Source organism: Lissotriton vulgaris, chromosome 1_2 (genome assembly GCF_964263255.1).
Source record: "Lissotriton vulgaris chromosome 1_2, aLisVul1.2, whole genome shotgun sequence".
Taxonomy (NCBI): domain Eukaryota; kingdom Metazoa; phylum Chordata; class Amphibia; order Caudata; family Salamandridae; genus Lissotriton; species Lissotriton vulgaris.
In genome coordinates, this window is record NC_141686.1 from 365,080,317 (window position 1) to 365,100,002 (window position 19,686).

General features: G+C 48.0%; 1 protein-coding gene across 1 annotated transcript in view; it reads left to right on the forward strand.

Moving 5' to 3' along the window:
- LOC147736890 (uncharacterized) overlaps positions 1 to 18,406 on the forward strand; it is a 42,430-nt gene extending 24,024 nt beyond the window's left edge. Inside the window, exons 3-5 of the mRNA XM_086952718.1 lie at positions 16,408 to 16,841; positions 17,550 to 18,055; positions 18,133 to 18,406. Of these exons, the coding sequence (XP_086808844.1) occupies positions 16,408 to 16,841; positions 17,550 to 18,055; positions 18,133 to 18,406 (1,214 nt within the window). The remainder of the gene's footprint in view (positions 1 to 16,407; positions 16,842 to 17,549; positions 18,056 to 18,132) is intronic.
- The last annotated feature ends 1,280 nt before the right edge of the window (positions 18,407 to 19,686 follow it).

Genomic DNA, 19,686 nt, shown 5'->3' on the forward strand with positions numbered 1-19,686 from the left:
ACCACCAGTGAGTGAAGGGGGTCTGAATGCACCGCCGTGTTGGTGCCGCTCGAAGCACATTGTAGGTGCTTGTGGCATTTTCTCAGCTGCGCGCTTAGGCGGGCAACTGCAACGTTTTGGGCCGTTCTCGAGTCTAATCTCCAATGAGAGGCCCATGCTCTTCCCCGTGTTGGCAAGATTTCTTTACAGTTGCCCCGCGTGACAGTGGGCAACTGCAACATTTGGGGCAGAGTTTATTTTCAGAGTCCGAGGGTGGGACTACCGTGTGCACAGTGCCCGTCCTCATTGCTCGTGGGGCATTGTTTTGGGCACCAGAGGCACAGTGAGTGCCAGGACTGCCAGTGCATTCCCTTAGCTGCCCTGCAAAGCGCAGGCAGCTGGAACGTTTGGGCCCATTTATTTTGTTAGAGTCCCAGTGGGGGACAGAGGGGGACAGTGCCCATATTTTTGGATTTCACAGCTGCCCAGCAAGTAGTGGGCAGCTGCCACGTTTAGGCCAGCATTCCTTTGAGGGCATCTCTGAATGAGGTAGGAGTGAGATGCACTCCTCTGCCCAGCGCAATTGCGCCCTGCGAATTCCGCTGCATTGGCAGAGCCCTGATATTTGGGACATAGGGCATTTGAGCCCCTGAGAAGGCCAGTTGGCCAGGGGGACTAATAGGTTTGTAGGGCGCCAGGCCCTAAGGTGATTTATGAGTATGAAGTCTATCCTAATGTGTTTATGCCTAATGAGATAGTGTAATGCGTGTTTGCCCAAAGTGATGCAGACATAATGTGTTTATTACAGGTGATAATGCTGAGGTCATTATGGTACCAGTAGTTACTGGTTGTTTCATTACTTGTGTTTTACTTACCTGTTCTGATGGTTATGACCAGGGCCCGACTGGCCTGGTCCTGTATATAATCCCCTGTGAATATTGCCTAGTGCCAGTTGGCACAGTGTATATTATGTGATAATGTTTCTAATGTGTTTATGACAATACAAAGGCTTTTTTTTATATAACCTTGTTTGGAGTTTCTTTTATGGTGTGCCTAGGGTGTTGCTGCTTTATGTGTGTGTATTGTGCAAACGCTTTACACATTGCCTCTGGGATAAGCCTGACTACTCGTGCCAAGCTACCAAGGGGGTGAGCAGGGCTTATCTATGGCGTGTAACTCCCTTGCCCTGACTAGAGTGGTGGTCTCTGCCTGGCTTTGGCACAAGCCTTAGCCAACCAGAGATCCTGTTTTTAACATTGGTGGTTAGCGGTGAGGATAGGACTTGCGTTTGCGCAGTACCACAGCAACAACTGGTTGCACTACAACCCCTGCATTTAGATAATCACATGTTTGGGGATTATTGTTTCTGAGTTTTATTTGATTTTTTCTCCTAAAAGTGTCACTTTTGAATTACGTACCCCTGTTGCAGCTCTTGCACCTAGGTCTCCTGTGTTGCACGTGTCTCTGAGCGTCCTGCCAAAATGGAGTCTGCCTTTAATTTCTATGGCCTGTTTAGATACAGTATGTGGGGGTTGGTGGGGTTCTGTGAGGAGAGAGACATAGCAGTGAGTGGGTCAGACACCTCGTCAAACTTCGGGAAAACCTCATCCAATGGCAAAAGGATGAATGGGAACGTGAGCACAATGAGGAGATGAGGGCTCTGGCCGCCCGCCAAGAGGATGGTGGGTCTGAGGGGGCCCTGTGGAATCTGAAGGGGAAGACGGAAATGACAGGACAGGGACGCTAGTAGATAGTGAGGACCACATAGATAGGGAGTCTCTAGCATGGTCCAGTCTCAGGGCAGTGCCCCATCTCTTTCACTATCCCCAGATGAGTGGGTAGATAGGAGGGAAGAAAGGGAGCATCAGCTGGCTTTGGAGAAGCTCAGGTTAGAGCATGCCAAGGAGATAGCAAAGCAGAGGGTGGAGGAGAAAATGCTAGAGACCGAAAGGGTCTTAGCGCAGGAGAAGATGGCGGAGGCTGAGAGGGCCTTCGCCAGGGAGAAATTAGCTCTGGAGGGTAGATTATCCCCTGAGTGCAGTTGTGGTTTTCTGGATTCACCAGTGAGGGTGGGGTCCAGTGGTGGCAGCAATATGGAGTCCAGTGCAGGAAGTCCCATTCCCAGTTCCCAAAGTATGGTACCTTGTTCCCAAGAAGAAGAGTACAGGTTGAAGTTCAGGGGCAGTAAGAAACTGTCTCACCAGTCTTGGGGGGAGTTTGCGGATGAATGTTATGTTGCACTGGTTGATTGGGTGGCGGTTAACCCGGAACATGATTTTGAGGGACTGATCAATATGGTTATCAAAGAGCACATGCTCAGTTGTTATTTTCCAGGGTTGTGCCAACACCTGTTGGAGTGTGAATCCTTTAATCCTTGGTAACTTGCTCAGGAGGCAGACTTCTGGGTAAGTGCCCGAAGTTCTGCCAAAGCAATGGAGAGGGAATCCAAAAGTAGTGGCTTGGGTATCTTCCCGTCCTGTGTGGGTGAAGCAGTTCAGTGTAGCCCAGCTAGGTCCCAGTGTAGTGGGAGGGGAGTAGGGACTCACGTCCTGTCTCAGTGGAGTAGGAGTAAGTGGGGCACTGTGTGTCCCCAGGTGCCCGAAACCCAGTCTCAGGGCGTGAAGTGTTCCCTAAGGGAATACCAGGTTGAGGGCCTAGGCTATACTAGGAAGCCATTTGAGGGGGATCTCCTAGTGTTAGGAGACCCTGGGGCATCTGTAAACGGAGCTCCAGTGGTTCTGGTGTCTGCCAGTAGCGCTCCAGTTGGGAGGGTGCAGAAGTCCGGATTGAGGGGTGAGAGGGGGATGTTTTCCCCAGTGGAAGAACTAGTGGGTCAGGGGCCAGCCAGAAGGACTGAGTCACCATTGAATGGCAATGGTGACACCACTTCTGTCCTGGGGGATATTCGCGTGCTGTCAGATGAACAGGGGTCAGGAGATCTGCGCCATACAGACTTTCACACGACACATGAGCCATGTGTTACCCTCATGGGGTTGAGGCTGTGTGTGCACCAGAAGTCCTGGCGTACCAGGCAAGTGTTCAACCGCAGGGGTTAGTCCCTGGGATGGGAGGACAGGTTCAGGATCTGCTGACCTGGAGGGAGGGACATCTGTAACCAGTGTCCTGACCAGTTTGGCTTTCAGGGGTACCGCTCCAGTTGGGAGGGTGCAGAACTCTGGAAGGGGGTGCTGAGGGAGGGAGACCCTGGTGCAACCTGAGGGTTTAGACCCTAGGTTTGGAGACCAGTTGCTGGAGAGAGGTCCTGAACTGGTGGGAAAGTTGTGTTCTGGGGGGGCCTCTCAAAGGAGGAGAGTGCTGAACCCTAGGAGGAAAGGTAGGTGGAGGAAAGCCTCGCCCATGACTTCTGGTCAGCCTGAGGGTGCGGACCCTGGGCTGGAGGATCAGTGGCAGTCTAGAACTGCCCTGATGAGGGGAAGAGTGGAGAATGGCTACTATGTGCCAGGGGTAACTACCCCCACTCTGTGGATGGGCAAGGACCAGTGGCATCTGGGTGGCCTAGGGCCTGGTCCTGGCCGCGAACGGCTAGGGAGTACCAGTGGGGTAGCCTAGTTGGTCCTGAGAGCTTTTACATACGATACCACATAATATTGGCGATAGATGGATGGATAGAGAGTTTTGAAGAGTTCATAGATGCAATAGATGAAAAAGGGTATAAAGTATATTGAGAAACATGGCCGGGTAAGGAGTGAAAGAAGCCATGAAAAAGAATTTACAAGAAGGTGAAAAGACATATGATCAAATCGAAAAGGCCTTTAATGTCAAGTTTAAGCCAGTGCCAAATGTGAATTATAAAAGATACATATTCAGCGAAGAATACCAGAGACCAGGTAAGACCATTGATGAGTTTGTTGGAAGACTGGATGTTTGGTAAAGCACTGTAAATTCAATTAATTTATGATGAGGAGGCTACCCCTCCTCGGAGTAATCAATGGATGTCTGTTGTATGCATTTCAACGACAAATGCTGATGGAAACTGAACTTGTATGAAGTCCTCAAGGCTGTTTGCGCTGACAAGCGTGCCTATCGCCAAGTGACAGACATGGAGGCCGTAGGCGTCCAAAGTGCATCGGTCATGAGGATGAAAAGTAAGCCAAGGTACAAGGCCGAGGGCACAATGTCCTGTCTCCACAGAAAAAAAAAAACTTTTTACAGATATGGAATGTCATTTCCACACGAAGGTAAATGACCCGCCATTGGACAGATATGCATAGACTGTGGTAAAGCGAATCATTTCGTGACGACTTCCAGCGTGAAGATAATTGTAAGTGCATTACAGCGTGAAGACAAAATTGCAGACCAAACGCTACATCAGTGACATTCGACGTACACCCGGTCCCACCAATTGAGGCAGATCGACCCAAAATGAAGTTGATCATCGTCTAAATCATAGAGAAAGAATTCCTCTGTGTCTGTTTACAATGAAAGAGACATTGACAATTGTGCAATAATGATGTTTACTTCAAAAAGGCATGCACATATGGGGCTAGTTGAATATGAGAAAAAATTTGAAAACAATTCAACATGAAGACCGCTGTGCTTCGATAAATATTATACCCCTGGAGATGTATCACAAATTATATCCAGTACCACAGCTTACGAATTCAAAGACTAATGTATACTCCTGGGCTGCCTGAATGCTCTTCAAAAGTCAAATAAAAAATTTGTAGCCACGATGAAACTTAAGAAAACTGTGGTGAATGCGCCTATTCATATTCTTCAAGGAACAGCTTCAAGTGTTTGCTGAGTTTCCATAGTGCTGCTGATATGGGACTTATATCAGTGAACAACACTATGAATGCTCATCATGAAATTGTAAGTCAATTTCCTTCATTATTTCATGGGTCGGAAAAAGTCAAACAATGAAAGTAAGGTTACACATAAATGAGAATTTTCATCAAAGACACAGACGAGTTGCGTTTCACTTGCAAGAAGCTGTTGAGAAGGAACTTCATTTTTTACTTATACATGGCATCATTGAACGCTCCATTGGTCCGACATCATGGCTGTCTCCCATTGTAACAGTGCCTAAAAGAGACAGGGAAGGAGCTGTACGCATAAGTGTTGACATGCGTCAGGCCAACTAGACAACTGAGCGAGAGAAACCTCACAGTCCACACATTGCTGATATAATGACTCAATTAAATGGTGCAAAGTTCTTCTCTCGACTCAACCTAAATAAAGGATCTTACCAATTGGAACTCGAAGAAAAATCCAGATACGTTGCAAGCTTTTCTACGCATATTGTTTTGTTTTGCTACAAGCGATTGAGTTTTGGTATATCCTCTGCTGCAGAACTTTTCCAAGACAACATTTGACTTATCATATAGCCTGTAGTAAATGAATTTAACTGTAGTGATGTATTGGTATTGTGGGTCTGCACAGAAAGAGCGTTTCAAAATTCTCATGCAAGTATGTTGTTTGCTGAATGATGCAGCCTTAACTCTGAATGCTGACAAATGTGAATTCCACAAGAAAAACTGGAGATTCTTCAGCCATGTCTTTGGTGATGGGGGTATGAAACCTGATCCAGCTAGAGTACAAGCATTGTCTACTGCAAATCCCCCACAAGGCATTTCTATCTTACGATCAATTCTTGGAACGGTCAATTACTGTTCTAGATACATACAAGACTTTGCTATGGTAATTGCACCAGAACTAACCAAAAAGTATGCGTCTTTTCATTGGTCACGTGAGTGTGAGAAGAGCATCCAAAAAATCAAGCAAGCCATTGAGAACACCATTGAAATGCCCGACTTTGATCCCAAACTCCATACAGAGGTTGTAGTTGATGCTAGCCCTGTAGGGTTTGGCACAATCCTTGCACAGCACAAGGGACCGCCAAATGCCCGGAGACATATCGTGGTACATGCCAATAAGAGCCTGTCACAAACAGAACGTGCTTGCTTGCACCCTGAGAAAGAAAGTTTGGCAGTGGTTCGGGCTTGTGAATAATTTCCATGTGTTTGTGTATGGAAAGCCCTTCACATTAGTGACTGATCACCAAGCATTGTTGATGGTATTTGGCAATCCTACAGCAAAAATGCCTTCTCAAATTGAGCATTGAGGTTTGAGGTCACAAGAATTACAACTAAACGATTCTTCATCATTCAGGGAAAGATCAGCAACTGGCTGATTAGGCCCTGGTATCCCATCTAAGACAGTGGAGGATTACATCAAATTTATTGTGAAATCGAGTACACCAACTGCTATGTCTTTAGAGCAAATTGGTACTGCCACGAGCCAAGGTAGTGGCATATCAAGATTAAAAGTTGTGGAACCAGTATTCTAGACCTCTCACTAATGACAGCGAGAATATGAAGTTCAGAAATGTAAGAGATGAACTTTCAGTAACGCAGGAAGGCCTCATTCTGCAAGGTACACGGATTGTTATTCACCAAAGTCTCTGACAACAAGTAGTCGAATTTGCCCAAGAAGGAGATCGAGGAATAGTTGCCTCTGAGCGAGCTCTCCGTGATCGAGTCTAGTTTCTGTATCTTGACAAAAGGGTCAAAAAAGAATTGAAGGCTTGTCACATATGCAACTATCTTTCATCTCAAGTTAGTCTGCAACCTTTGATTATGTCAGAATTGCCCCATCATGCTTGGGAGAGAATTGGTATTGATTTTTTTATGGCCCTCCAGAGAATGGACATCATATTCTAGTTATTGTTGATCAATACTCCCATTTTCCATTGGTAGAAGACCTTTCATGCACTACACATGAGCAGGGTTATTCAAAAACTAGATGGCATCTTTGCGACATGACTTGTACCTGCAATCTTAAAATCTGACAACGACCCACCTTTTAATAGTCAAGTATAAAGCATCAAAAGCACTCCCCTTTGCCCCAGGCCAAAGGTCTGGTAGACTCCTCATGAGTACTCTAAATAAAGCTGTTCAGCATTCTGCATTGGGGAAGCTCGACCTCGAAGGTGTTTTGAACACTATTCTTTGAGGTTAGCGTGTGACCCCCTCACTTGACCACAGAGGAAACCCCTGCAACTATCATGTTAGGAAGAGCCATGACAACCAAGCTTTCCCGATGGGAGGGGCTGGGTGTGACAGGGGATACATCTGCATTCATCTGCATACTGATAGTCTCCTTGGGCTGGGAGAGAGGTGGTTCACACTTTCATTTGAATAGGTTGTGTCCTGCCCTCACTCAAAGGGCTGATTTACCCCCTACTGATCGACTGGAGCCAGGAATGGGCTGCAAGGGACTGTTGCACACTTCTGAGGGTTCATTTGAAGTCACCCGTTCATCAAAGACATTTTTGAGTATATGTACTGGAGCTCTGATCCCATGTTTTTAGACGCTGCTTGGGACTTGTAGCCAGACACTGTTGGCTTTACAAACTTCTCATTGCCATGAGTCCTGCTGTGCTACCAGGAGCAACCACCATTTTGACTAACTGCCTTGTTGTGTTGACCTGCTACTGCTGGGCTGCATTTTGGTTCCCCCTAACTATGACATCATCAGACTAGACAGGTCTGGAGGCAAGATTGGAGGTGGTATTGCATGCATACACCGGAGCAACATCACCGTAAACAGAGCAATACCCACGTTACTCCCTTCCTGTGAATACATCAGCCTCGACATCAACAGTAATGGTAAACCTGGCCTCTGGCTCGAGTGATCGCTCCCCTGCCTGCACTCCCTGCAGAACTTGGTATCGTTATCTCCATACTGCTCTGCTAATAAGCTTTGCGTCCTTAGAGCGTGTGCATTAAGTTATCATTTGTTGATTATTTCTCAGGCCGCACTGTGTACAACTCTGGCGATTTCAGAGCGCGTGCATTTTGTTTTTCATATCGTAATTACCTCAGAGCTGCACTGTGACTGGTTTGCCATTGTAAAAGCATTTTAAAAGCGCGTGCATTCCGCTTTTCACTCTCGCTCATTTCAACCCGACCTGCGCATTGTTTGTAAGATCCCCGGCGCCCTGCTCTGCCCTCCCCTCCATTTTGAGCTTGTTGTTGTTGTGCCCCGTCCCTTGAGCCCGCCACGCCTCCCAGCTGAGCCGCCCTCCCACTAGCGTTAAAGCGCGTCCTCTGACCACGCAGCGCTGTGATTCACCTCTGGCTCGAGTGATCGCTCCCCTGCCTGCACTCCCTGCAGAACTTGGTATCGTTATCTCCATACTGCTCTGCTAATAAGCTTTGCGTCCTTAGAGCGTGTGCATTAAGTTATCATTTGTTGATTATTTCTCAGGCCGCACTGTGTACAACTCTGGCGATTTCAGAGCGCGTGCATTTTGTTTTTCATATCGTAATTACCTCAGAGCTGCACTGTGACTAGTTTGCCATTGTAAAAGCATTTTAAAAGCGCGTGCATTCCGCTTTTCACTCTCGCTCATTTCAACCCGACCTGCGCATTGTTTGTAAGATCCCCGGCGCCCTGCTCTGCCCTCCCCTCCATTTTGAGCTTGTTGTTGTTGTGCCCCGTCCCTTGAGCCCGCCACGCCTCCCAGCTGAGCCGCCCTCGCCCCTCCCTCTCCACTATCCATATATGACAGTAGTTCCCGCGTGCAGCGTTCACGCGCAGCGTCCGCGCCCAACCCGCGCCGAAGGTGTGCCAAAGGTAAGCCCGTCTACGCCCGTCCGCGCCTGGACCGCGCCCAGCGCCAGTCCCCCTGCCCCTCGCGCCGCCCAGCCCCCCTGCATTACCTACGATGCCGCCACCCTCCTAGCCCTTAACCCCGGCCGCGCTCCCAACTGCGTCCAAGCCGCTCCTGGACGCACCCATGGACCGTTCTCCTGCTTCTCCTGCAAATTTAGCGGCACCGACAACATCTCCGCTACGACCACAACACAGATTCCCGAACCCAACCACCTAGAATGCATCCTTCTCAACACCCGCTCGGTCCACAGGCACGCCATTGACCTTTGGAATCTACTAGACACCATCTCTCCTGACGTCGCCTTCCTAACGGAAACATGGATGAACGCTTCCTCCGCCCCTGACATCGCCATCGCTATCCCGGATGACTATAAGATCACACGCAAGGACCGCACCGACCATACAGGAGGTGGAATCGCTATCGTCCATAAGAAATCAATCCGTATCTCAACCAGCTCTGACGCCAACCTCGCTAACTCCGAACACCTTCACTTCCAGATCCACATCGACCCCAAGACCACACTCAGAGGCACCCTCCTCTACAGACCACCAGGTCCACGCGCAAAATTCAGTGAAGACATCACGGACTTCATCACCCCACACTCGCTCCCTTCCAAAGACTACATCCTTCTGGGAGACCTCAACTTCCACATTGAAAAGATCAACGACCGCAACACCGCCACCCTCTTGGACAACCTCGCCAACCTCGGACTTAAACAATTGGTCACTTCCCCCACCCACATCGCAGGTCACACTCTCGACCCCATCTTCACCTCCAGCAACAATGTCTCCTTCAGCCACACTTCGGATCTCCTCTGGACTGACCACAGCTGCGTTCACTTCACCTACAACAGGCCGAAACCCATCAGCCACCTCCAACCAACTCTACTAAGAAACTGGAACAAAATCACCACAGAGCAGATCTCCACATCGCTCCTTCAAACCTCCCCAGCCCTCTCTTCTAACGCCAACGAAGCCGCCTCCAACCTCACCCTTTGGTTATCCAACACCGCCGACACCTTAGCACCACTGAAAAAACGTCAACACAAACTTGGCATCAAGAAGGCCTCATGGTTCAACGATGACCTCAAGAAGTCCAAGAAACTGTGCCGCTCCCTTGAAAAGGCCTGGAAAAAAGACCCATCCACCAGCAACAAGGACGCCTTCAAAAGCGCCATCCGTACTCACCACCAACTGATCCGAAAAGCCAAGAAAACAGCTTTCAAGGATCGACTTGACAACAACGCCCACAACAGCAAGGAACTTTTCAACATCGTCAAGGAATTTTCCAACCCCTCGGCCAACTCCAACGACATCACCCCCTCTCAAACCCTCTGCGACTCCCTAGCCTCTTTTTTCCACAACAAGATTGCAGACATCCACAACAGCTTCGACAACCAACCCGGAAGCCAACCCACCCTACCATCAACTGAACTTCTTCCCCCCGTTAACACCCTTAACGCTTGGAACCCAATCTCCACTGAGGACACCATCCGCCTGATGAATTCCATCCACTCTGGATCCCCCACAGACCCATGCCCTCACCACATCTTCAACAAAGCAGACTCCGTCATAGCTCCGCACCTCCGAGACGTCATCAACTGCTCCTTCAACTCCGCTACCTTCCCTGAAGACTGGAAACACGCTGAACTCACCGCCCTTCTGAAAAAACCAACAGCAGACCCCACCGAACTCAAAAACTACCGCCCCATCTCGCTTCTTCCATTCCCGGCCAAAGTCATCGAGAAAGCTGTCAACAACCAGCTCGCCTCCTTCCTCGAAGCCAACAAATCACTCGACCCCTCACAATCTGGCTTCAGAGCCAAACACAGTACTGAGACCGCGCTTATCGCAGCAACAGACGACATTCGAACTCTATTGGACAATGGAGACACAGTCGCCCTCATCCTCCTCGACCTCTCTGCAGCCTTCGACACAGTCTGCCACAGCACCCTTTTACAACGCCTCAGAAACATCGGAATCCAAGGAAAGGCACTGGATTGGATCACCTCGTTCCTCACCGGAAGAACCCAGAGAGTCCGCCTCCCACCATTCAAGTCCGAGGCCTCTGAAATCATCTGCGGCGTACCACAAGGATCCTCACTCAGTCCCACCCTCTTCAACGTATACATGAGCCCCCTCGCGGCCATCGCCCGCCAACACAACCTCAACATCATCTCTTACGCGGATGACACTCAACTGATCCTATCTCTCACCAAGGACCCCAGCACCGCCAAAACTAACCTACACGAAGGAATGAAAGAAGTCGCCGAATGGATGAAACAAAGCCGTCTGAAACTGAACTCAGACAAAACAGAAGTCCTCATCTTAGGTAAATCCCCCTCCGCATGGGACGACTCCTGGTGGCCGGAAGCCCTCGGAAATGCACCCATCCCGACAGACCACGCACGGAACCTTGGCGTCATCCTGGATTCTTCACTCTCAATGAACAGACAAGTCAGCGCCGTATCCTCTTCCTGCTTTAACATTCTTCGCATGCTCAGAAAAACATTTCGCTGGATCCCCTCCGAAACAAGGAAAACGGTCACCCACGCTCTAGTCACGAGCCGACTGGACTACGGAAACACCCTCTACGCAGGTACCACCGCTAAACTCCAGAAGAAACTACAACGAATCCAAAACGCCTCAGCCAGGCTCATATTAGACATCCCACGCAACGAACACATCTCTGGTCACCTTAAAGACCTCCACTGGCTACCCGTCAATAAGAGGATTACTTTCCGACTGCTTACCCACGCACACAAATCACTCTACGACATCGGACCAGATTGCCTCAACTCCCGACTGTCCTTCTACACCCCCTCCCGCCAACTCCGCTCTTCCAGCCAAGCCTTCGCCACTGTACCTCGCATCAACAAGACCACCATGGGAGGCAGATCCTTCTCTTACCTGGCTGCCAAAACATGGAACTCACTCCCCGCTTACCTTCGCCTCACCCAGAATCACCTAGCGTTCAGAAAGCAGCTTAAAACGTGGATATTTGACAAATAATCCTCCTCCCCTTCCTAAGCGCCTTGAAACCCTTCGGGTATGTAGTGCGCTATACAAATTTTATGACTTGACTTGACTTGACTTGACTCTGCTCGCTCCACATCATCTATCACCCACCTGGTGACAACCTCTTATTCAGAGAACACCTCATGGACCTGATCACATCACTCACCGGTCGACGAAACACACACATTTTCCTGGGTGACTTTAACCTCTACTGGAATGACCCTAACGACACAGTGGTCAACAGCCTCAAAAACTTCCTCAACGCCTTAGACCTCAACCAACTGTGCAGCAGCCCAACACACAATAAAGCCGCAATCTTAGACTTAATAATCTCTAAGACTGATGCCACACATCTGGAATCGATCTTCCCTTGCGATTGGTCTGACCATCACATCATCACCTTCTTCATCAAGGAAACAATCAAACTGAACTCGGCCCAAGCCACAAAACCTAAGATATGGAAAAGAGATTGGAAAAAAGCTCAATACAAACACGTTACCCACCTCTAGCCAGAATCTACTTCTACACCCTGCTGGAACTTCCAATGTAATTGACCTCACCAACCACTACCTAAACTCCATGACCTCGATAATTAATGAATTTGCTCCCCCGCAACTAAAGAGAGTCTCCACAAAAGACTCTAAACCCTGGTTCAACGGTCTCCTTAATGAGGACAGACGTTCTCTCAGAACTGCCGAACACAAATGGAGATCAGTACCATCCGCCAAGCTCCTCTTGACTCTAAAAAGAAAGAGAAATGGTTATTTTTGAAATGTCAAACGCACCAAAGCAGACTTCTTCAGCCAACAACTTGACCAGGCAAGAAATCGACCCCAAAAACTTTTTGAATTAATCAAAACGCAATCTAAGGACCATCCTCAACGGCCACAAGAACTAACTCACCCACAACCAACATGTGAGGACTTTTCTAACGACTTTAACCTAAAGACTGAGAACATCAAGAAAGATCTCCTCAAGGACCTAATCTCTCACTCATCAAAACCTCCCCCTCACCCCCAAACGATTCTCAACAAATCATATCAAAGTGTACCTTAGAAAACGATGCAACATGGTCATACTTTTACACCTATTCTGAAGAAGCTATAGGCAAATTTCTCAGTGCCCTGAAGCCTTCCAATCACCTCACTGACCTCCTTCCCACTAATGCGATTAAAGGTCTTACACCTATGCTACTACCCCTCTGGACCAAGATCATCAACAGCTCACTTCAACAAGGATGCATCCCTGACTCCCTAAGGGTGGGGCAGGTGGCTCCCATCCTTAAGAAACCCTCAGCTGACCCCACGGACCTTAACAACAACCGCCCTATCTCCAATATTCCCACCCTGGACCAACTTCGGGAAAAATGTGTTCAACACGAACTGACAAAACATATCGATCACTTCAACCTCCTAAGCAAACACCAATCCGGCTTCCGTGCAAATCACAGCACGGAATCAGCCATGACACACATCATTGATGATGCACTTCATTACTTGATCAAAAAGAAGCAGGCCTCCTCATCCTACTAAACCTCTCCTCAGCGTTCGACACGGTCAAACAGGAACACTTGATAGATCTGTTGAAACACAGAATGGGTCTCTCAGGAACAGTGCTCAAATGGTTTACCTCTTTTCTGCATAACCAGACTCAAAAATTCAAGGTCAACAACACCCTTCCAAACCAGTTCCTGTTACGCTAGGAGTCCCACAAGGTTCCTCATTAACTCCTACACTCTTCAACCTGTTCATGGAACCACTCACCGATCTGCTACAAACATCCAACATGCAATTTCACATGTATGCCGACGATACCCAACTTTACCTCAAGGTCAACACCTTGGACGACATTACTTTGCTTAACAATACTCTTAAGACCACCCAAACATGGCTGGCAGTGAATCACCTCAAACTGAATGCGTTAAAAACGGAATCCCTCCTTATTGCCCCACCCGCCAAAGTCCCCACAATGCACAATTTGATCAAACACCTCACAATTTAGGATTCGGCGAAATCTCTGGGTATAACTCTGGACTGTAACCTCAATATGCAGAAGCGTATTAGTAATGCAACGAAGGGAGCAAACTTTCATATCAATACACTAAGGAAGCTGAATCCCTTCCTACCTCCCAATGACTTCAAGTTAGCGGTGCAGGCCTTAGTTCTACCGAGGCTGGACTATGGAAGTGTCTCGTTATGCGGTCTCCCCAAAGCCACTACAGCTCCTCTAAGAGTATCTACCAACGCGGCACCAGAGACTCATCACTGGCTCGAAAAGAAGGGCCCACATCCCCCCGGATCTAAAAACTTTAAACTGGCTGCCATTTGAAGCCAGAACCCACCTGAAAATAGCTTAAGGCCTTACATCATAATGCACCCAGCTATCTCACACAAAAACTCACAATATCTGGAGGGTCAAGATCAAAAAGAAGTGCAGAAAACCTCCTTCTGAAGCCACAAAAATTAAATAAGAAAAAAACTTCTAATCATTCCTTTTCAGGAATGGCACCCAGGATATGGAATGCCCTTCCACCAGAAATAAGACTGAACCCCTCCACCTCTTCCTTCAAACTGGATGTAAAAGGCATCCTTATGGCAAAATTTACGTAAACATAGCCGCACATGACTGTGAGACCCCCTACTCCATTCATCCTACCTATCAACCTAATCAATTTTTGCCACTCCCATGATCCACATGTTTCGCCCTTGCTGTGCACCGCACTGCTTTGCTTTTTATATGTATAGTCTGTTCCATTTATCTGACGTCTTCATCATCAATGTATTACCATCACCCTTCAGACCGAGGTCCGGTTCTGCACCTTATCTGATGTGTCCTTCTATCTGTGATTGTCTTTGCTGCTATTCATTATGGTCCTTTTTATCCATAATGTTTGATTTGTCCTTTTGTTTATTAAGCTTTCTGATGTTATTCTTATGATCCTGCTTCATTTTATTGTTTGTTATGCCTATACACATTTACTGTAAAGCGCTCTGATACCCGCAAGGCTCTTGTTCGCGCTCTATAAAACTTTCAAAATAAATAAATAAATGTGCTGTCTGCTGCCTGCCACCTCCTTTTGTGCCCTGAAGTGCTCTCCAAGGGTTTGTTTGCTTGCCCCCTGTTCTCTCGAGATCTCAGGGCCATCAAAGACCTTGTTACCTCTTTTCTCCAAGACTTCTGCTGGGTGAGCCCATTTTACAAGGGCTAGCATGTCGCCAGTGCTCCCTTCTGCACCAAGGTAAAACTTTGTGCATTACAGAACAGCGCACCATGGGCCTACAGTGCAGCGCCCTGACCAAGGGAGTGCCTTTGTGCATTCAAGGGAAGTGCTCCATGTTTTACAAACCAGCATGTGGTGAGCGTTTTTTCTCTAGCGTGAACAGCGTTGTTTCGCCTGGAGGCATTACCAGAGAAACAAACACATCCTTGAGCCAGCGTGCTCACTGCAGCTGAATTGTATTGTGAACCTCGCCCCCGGAGTCTGGCAAGATATCGCCACCGTCAGATGCCACCAAGAACAAACTAGTGCGGCCCCTCTGGCGGTGAGACTCGAGGAACAGCCCCCTGAAGACTTGCTCTGAGGTGATACAGTGCAGCGTCTAAGGCTGCAGAGCTACAGGAGCTGCACAAAGCCTTCAAGGCAGGCCTTTCGACGACACGTTGTTCTGTAACATGCGGCGGGCCAGCACTCTGAGGCTCATTCCAGCCAGCCTCGCCCTCTAGTTTTAACGCGTATACTGCACGAAACTCTCAACGTCGGGTCCCTCTCCCGATACATGACAACATTGTTAGCAAGTTACAGATGCCCTGAGGACAATGACCCTGCACCCACAAAGGTACTGTGAGGCGGGTTGGGTCCAGAAGAGTGGTAAAGCCGCCCTGCTCTCCTTCACGGGTGGCTTGGTTTACCTTGGGCAAAGAGACGTGATTCAAGCGACCTGGAGGGCTCTGGACTCGCAAGAGCGTGAGGGGCATTTCTTGTTCAGCATTGTCTCTGCTCTGGAGATGACCTCAAGAATGGTGCAGGCCGTCCATAGAGGAGAACTGCTGGAAGACTCAAGCTTAATTACTGTTTAGTGTTTAGTAGGTGCTCCTGCGCCGTACGTTTGGTTTCTAATTGCAATCGCGTCAACCACGTTCACTACAGTTACCGTATGAAGTGTAATAGGAGCGCAGGTGCGCTGTGACCTGTTTTCATCGTAATTTGTGTTTTTCTATGACAAACCTACATTATTTGCACTAACGGTGTGATTTAAGTCATTTTGGTCTTGTTTGATTTACAATATAGAATTTATTTTTACATAATCCTGCAAGGATTCCCTTTTGTGGTTTACTCACTGTGTTGCTGCACTAGTGTGTTGCACATATGCTCTGCACATTGCCTCTTTAAACAGGCCTGACTGCTCTGAGCCAAGCTACCAGAGGGTGAGCGCAGGTTATCTCAGGTGTGTGTCTGGCTTACCCTGACTAGAGTGGTGGATTCTGCCTGGCTTAGGTGCCTACCCTAGCCAACCAGAAACCCCATGTCCAGCAGTAGTTCTTGTGAATCACTTGATTTCCCAGCATGCTCCTGCTGCAGGACCAGGTCACCGCACTTTGTGTAGGAGGACTTGCCACCATTTGTGTCTCAAAGGGAAGTATGACTCTTTTTCCTAGAACATAAGTTTTTTCCCTAAATTGTAACTGTTCACCTCTCCATATTATAACAATGCAGCTTTTTAAAGAAATATTTTCTTTCATGTAATTTTCAATGTTTTTTCTATTTTGCAGAACAACAATCACATCTAGAAAGTATGAATGGGAAAAAAATCCATAAAGGTTCCGGAGGCGAGATGAATTTTACTCAAAATATCTACTTAAAGAAACGGCGCAGAATGCACATGAGCGAGAGATGCTTTGCTTGTAATGTGTGTGACAAAGGATCTATCAATGAGACACTTCTTGTGAGGCACAAAAAAGGACAGACCAGCCTCAGGTCATATTCCTGCAAAACGTGTAAAAAGTGTTTCACTCAAAAGGGAACTTTTTTACAGCATCAAAAAACACACACTGGAGAGAGGCCTTATCACTGCACAGTGTGTTCCAAGCGCTTTGCTCATAAGAAAGGCCTTGTACGGCATCAAAGCGTACACACAGGAGAGAGGCCTCATCAAAGTGTACACACAGGAGAGAGGCCTCATCGAAGCGTACACACAGGAGAGAGGCCTCATCAAAGCGTACACACAGGAGAGAGGCCTCAACAAAGCGTACACACAGGAGAGAGGCCCCATCAAAGCGTACACACAGGAGAGAGGCCCCATCAAAGTGTACACACAGGAGAGAGGCCTCATCAAAGCGTACACACAGGAGAGAGGCCTCATCAAAGCGTACACACAGGAGAGAGGCTTCATCAAAGCGTACACACAGGAGAGAGGCCTCATCAAAGTGTACACACAGGAGAGAGGCCTCATCAAAGCGTACACACAGGAGAGAGGCCCCATCATAGCGTACACACAGGAGAGAGGCCTCATCAAAGCGTACACACAGGAGAGAGGCCTCATCAACGCGTACACACAGGAGAGAGGCCCCATCAAAGCGTACACACAGGAGAGAGGCCCCATCAAAGCGTACACACAGGAGAGAGGCCTCATCAAAGCGTACACACTGGAGAGAGGCCTCATCAAAGCGTACACACAGGAGAGAGGCCCCATCAAAGCGTACACACAGGAGAGAGGCCTCATCAAAGCGTACACACAGGAGAGAGGCCTCATCAAAGCGTGCACACAAGAGAGAGGCCTCATCAAAGCGTACACACAGGAGAGAGGCCTCATCAAAGCGTACACACAGGAGAGAGGCCTCATCAAAGCGTACACACAGGAGAGAGGCCCCATCAAAGCGTACACACAGGAGAGAGGCCTCAACAAAGCGTACACACAGGAGAGAGGCCTCATCACTGTACTGTTTGTTCCAAGAGCTTCACTCGAAAGAAAATCCTTCTTCAGCATCAACGCATACACACAGGAGAAAAGCCTTATCGCTGCACCATGTGTGAGAAGAGCTTCAATAAAAAGTCAAATCTACTTCGGCACCAAAGAAAACACACAGAGGAGAAACCTTATCACTGCACTGTGTGTTCAAAGCGCTTTTCTCGTAAGACGAACCTTGTACAGCATCAAAGACCACACACAGGAGAGAGGCCATATCACTGTACTGTGTGCTCCAAGCGCTTTACTTATAAAAAAGGCCTTGTACAGCATCAAAGCGTACACACTGGAGAGAGACCTTATCACTGCACTGTGTGTTCAAAGGGCTTTTCCCAGAACGGAGGCCTTGTACGGCATCAAAGCGTACACACAGGAGAGAGACTTCATCATTGCACTGTGTGTTCAAAGCACTTTTCTCGTAAGGCAACCCTTGTACAGCATCGAAGTGTACACACATGAGAGAAACCTTTTCACTGCACTGTGTGCGAGAAGAGCTTAAATCAAAAGTCAAGTCTCGTAACACCAAACACACCGGAAAGAAACCTTATCACTGCAAAGTGTCTTCCAAGTTCTTTTCTCAGAAGGCAATCCTTGTGCTGCATCCAAGAACACACACTGGAGAGAGGCTTTACCACTGCACTGTGTGTGAGAAGAGCTTAACTCAAAAGGCACATCTTCAACAGCTCCAAATAATACACACTAAACTGAACCCTATCACTGCACAGTTTATGCCAGGAACTTCACTCAAAACGAAAGTTTCTACAACACCAATTAATACAAACAAGATAGATCCATTTTCACTGTAACAATCTTATGTCCTGCTTACCCCAAAGTAAGTTTTACTGGAATGCTGTAACTTAGCGAGGGCTTATAGTAAAAAATGCCCAATGGCCAGTGTTCCCTGTAGGGTACCTGCATTTAGTGTAATAACCCTGAGTGCGCAAACTCCGTTGCGAAGCGCAAACACTTCACACATCACTGAGGCACCATTTGCAGCTCTTGCTTTTAAAAAGCGAGCAGCGTGGAAAGAAAGATCTCTTGCGTGAAGGAGCACAGAGAGCAGATCTTGGGCCTAGCAACATACCACTGAGGAAGAGGGGAGAACGTTGCAGCGTGCCTCTTAAACGGCGGGTATCGGGTTGCCGAGGGTCACAAGTGGTGCAGCATCTTTCTTCTTTGCATGCTGTTTGCTGCACTAGTTTCTGAGAGAGGCTGCCGGGCTTTACAGGCAGCTGTGGCTCTCCGGGCATGATCCGTGCATTGCAGATTAATTTATTTTAAAAGGCCATGCACTAATTCGCATTGTTCGGTATTTAAGGGTACGATGTGCGGCATACTGATGTTTAAGTTCCAGTTAACAGTGTTCAAAGGCAAGCACTCGATGCCTGTGCTAAACTTATTTAGAGAAGTCATTTCTGACCCTGCCGCAAGCATGCCCCCAGTGACACAGAATCATTAAGATGTGTCATTTTCCCGGCCTACACCTGGGCTCTGTAATTGCAGCTCTGGTCACCTGTGAAGCGTGATTGCGAGCAGCCATACAACAATGTAAGGAGACTATGATCGGTAACCAATCACATCCTTGCGTTATTTCTTTATAAATGTGCTGAGTCTTTCTCACTGCGAGTTGATTCTATTGTACCAACCGAATATAGGATTCATTTACCACCTCTCTCATGCATTACATGAGGGCACAGCCGCAACGCTATCACACCGTCTTACAAAACACACACTAAACTACTACTTACACGGCACAACAACTTTTAGCTCATCGCTAAGGCTATCAGCACAGCCCCCTATTCACAGATTCCAAAGTCCCGACAAATCGAAGCCCGATGCTCCTCTAGCGCACAGAGGTACTCGCCTCGTGGAACGGACTTGCTTTCATCTTCAGCCCAGGTGCTGGTCGATCTTTGTGGTGCTTGATTACCGTTGGAGCTGCAGAAAGAAACGTGGGCTCTTTTCCCTTCCCATCAGACCTTTTACCACAGATGTTTAAGAGTTAGTAGTTGAACTGTGGTTATTGCAGATGTATGTAGACCTCTTTTCCTCAAAAAATCCTGCTGTATCTTGCATTTCAATGGGT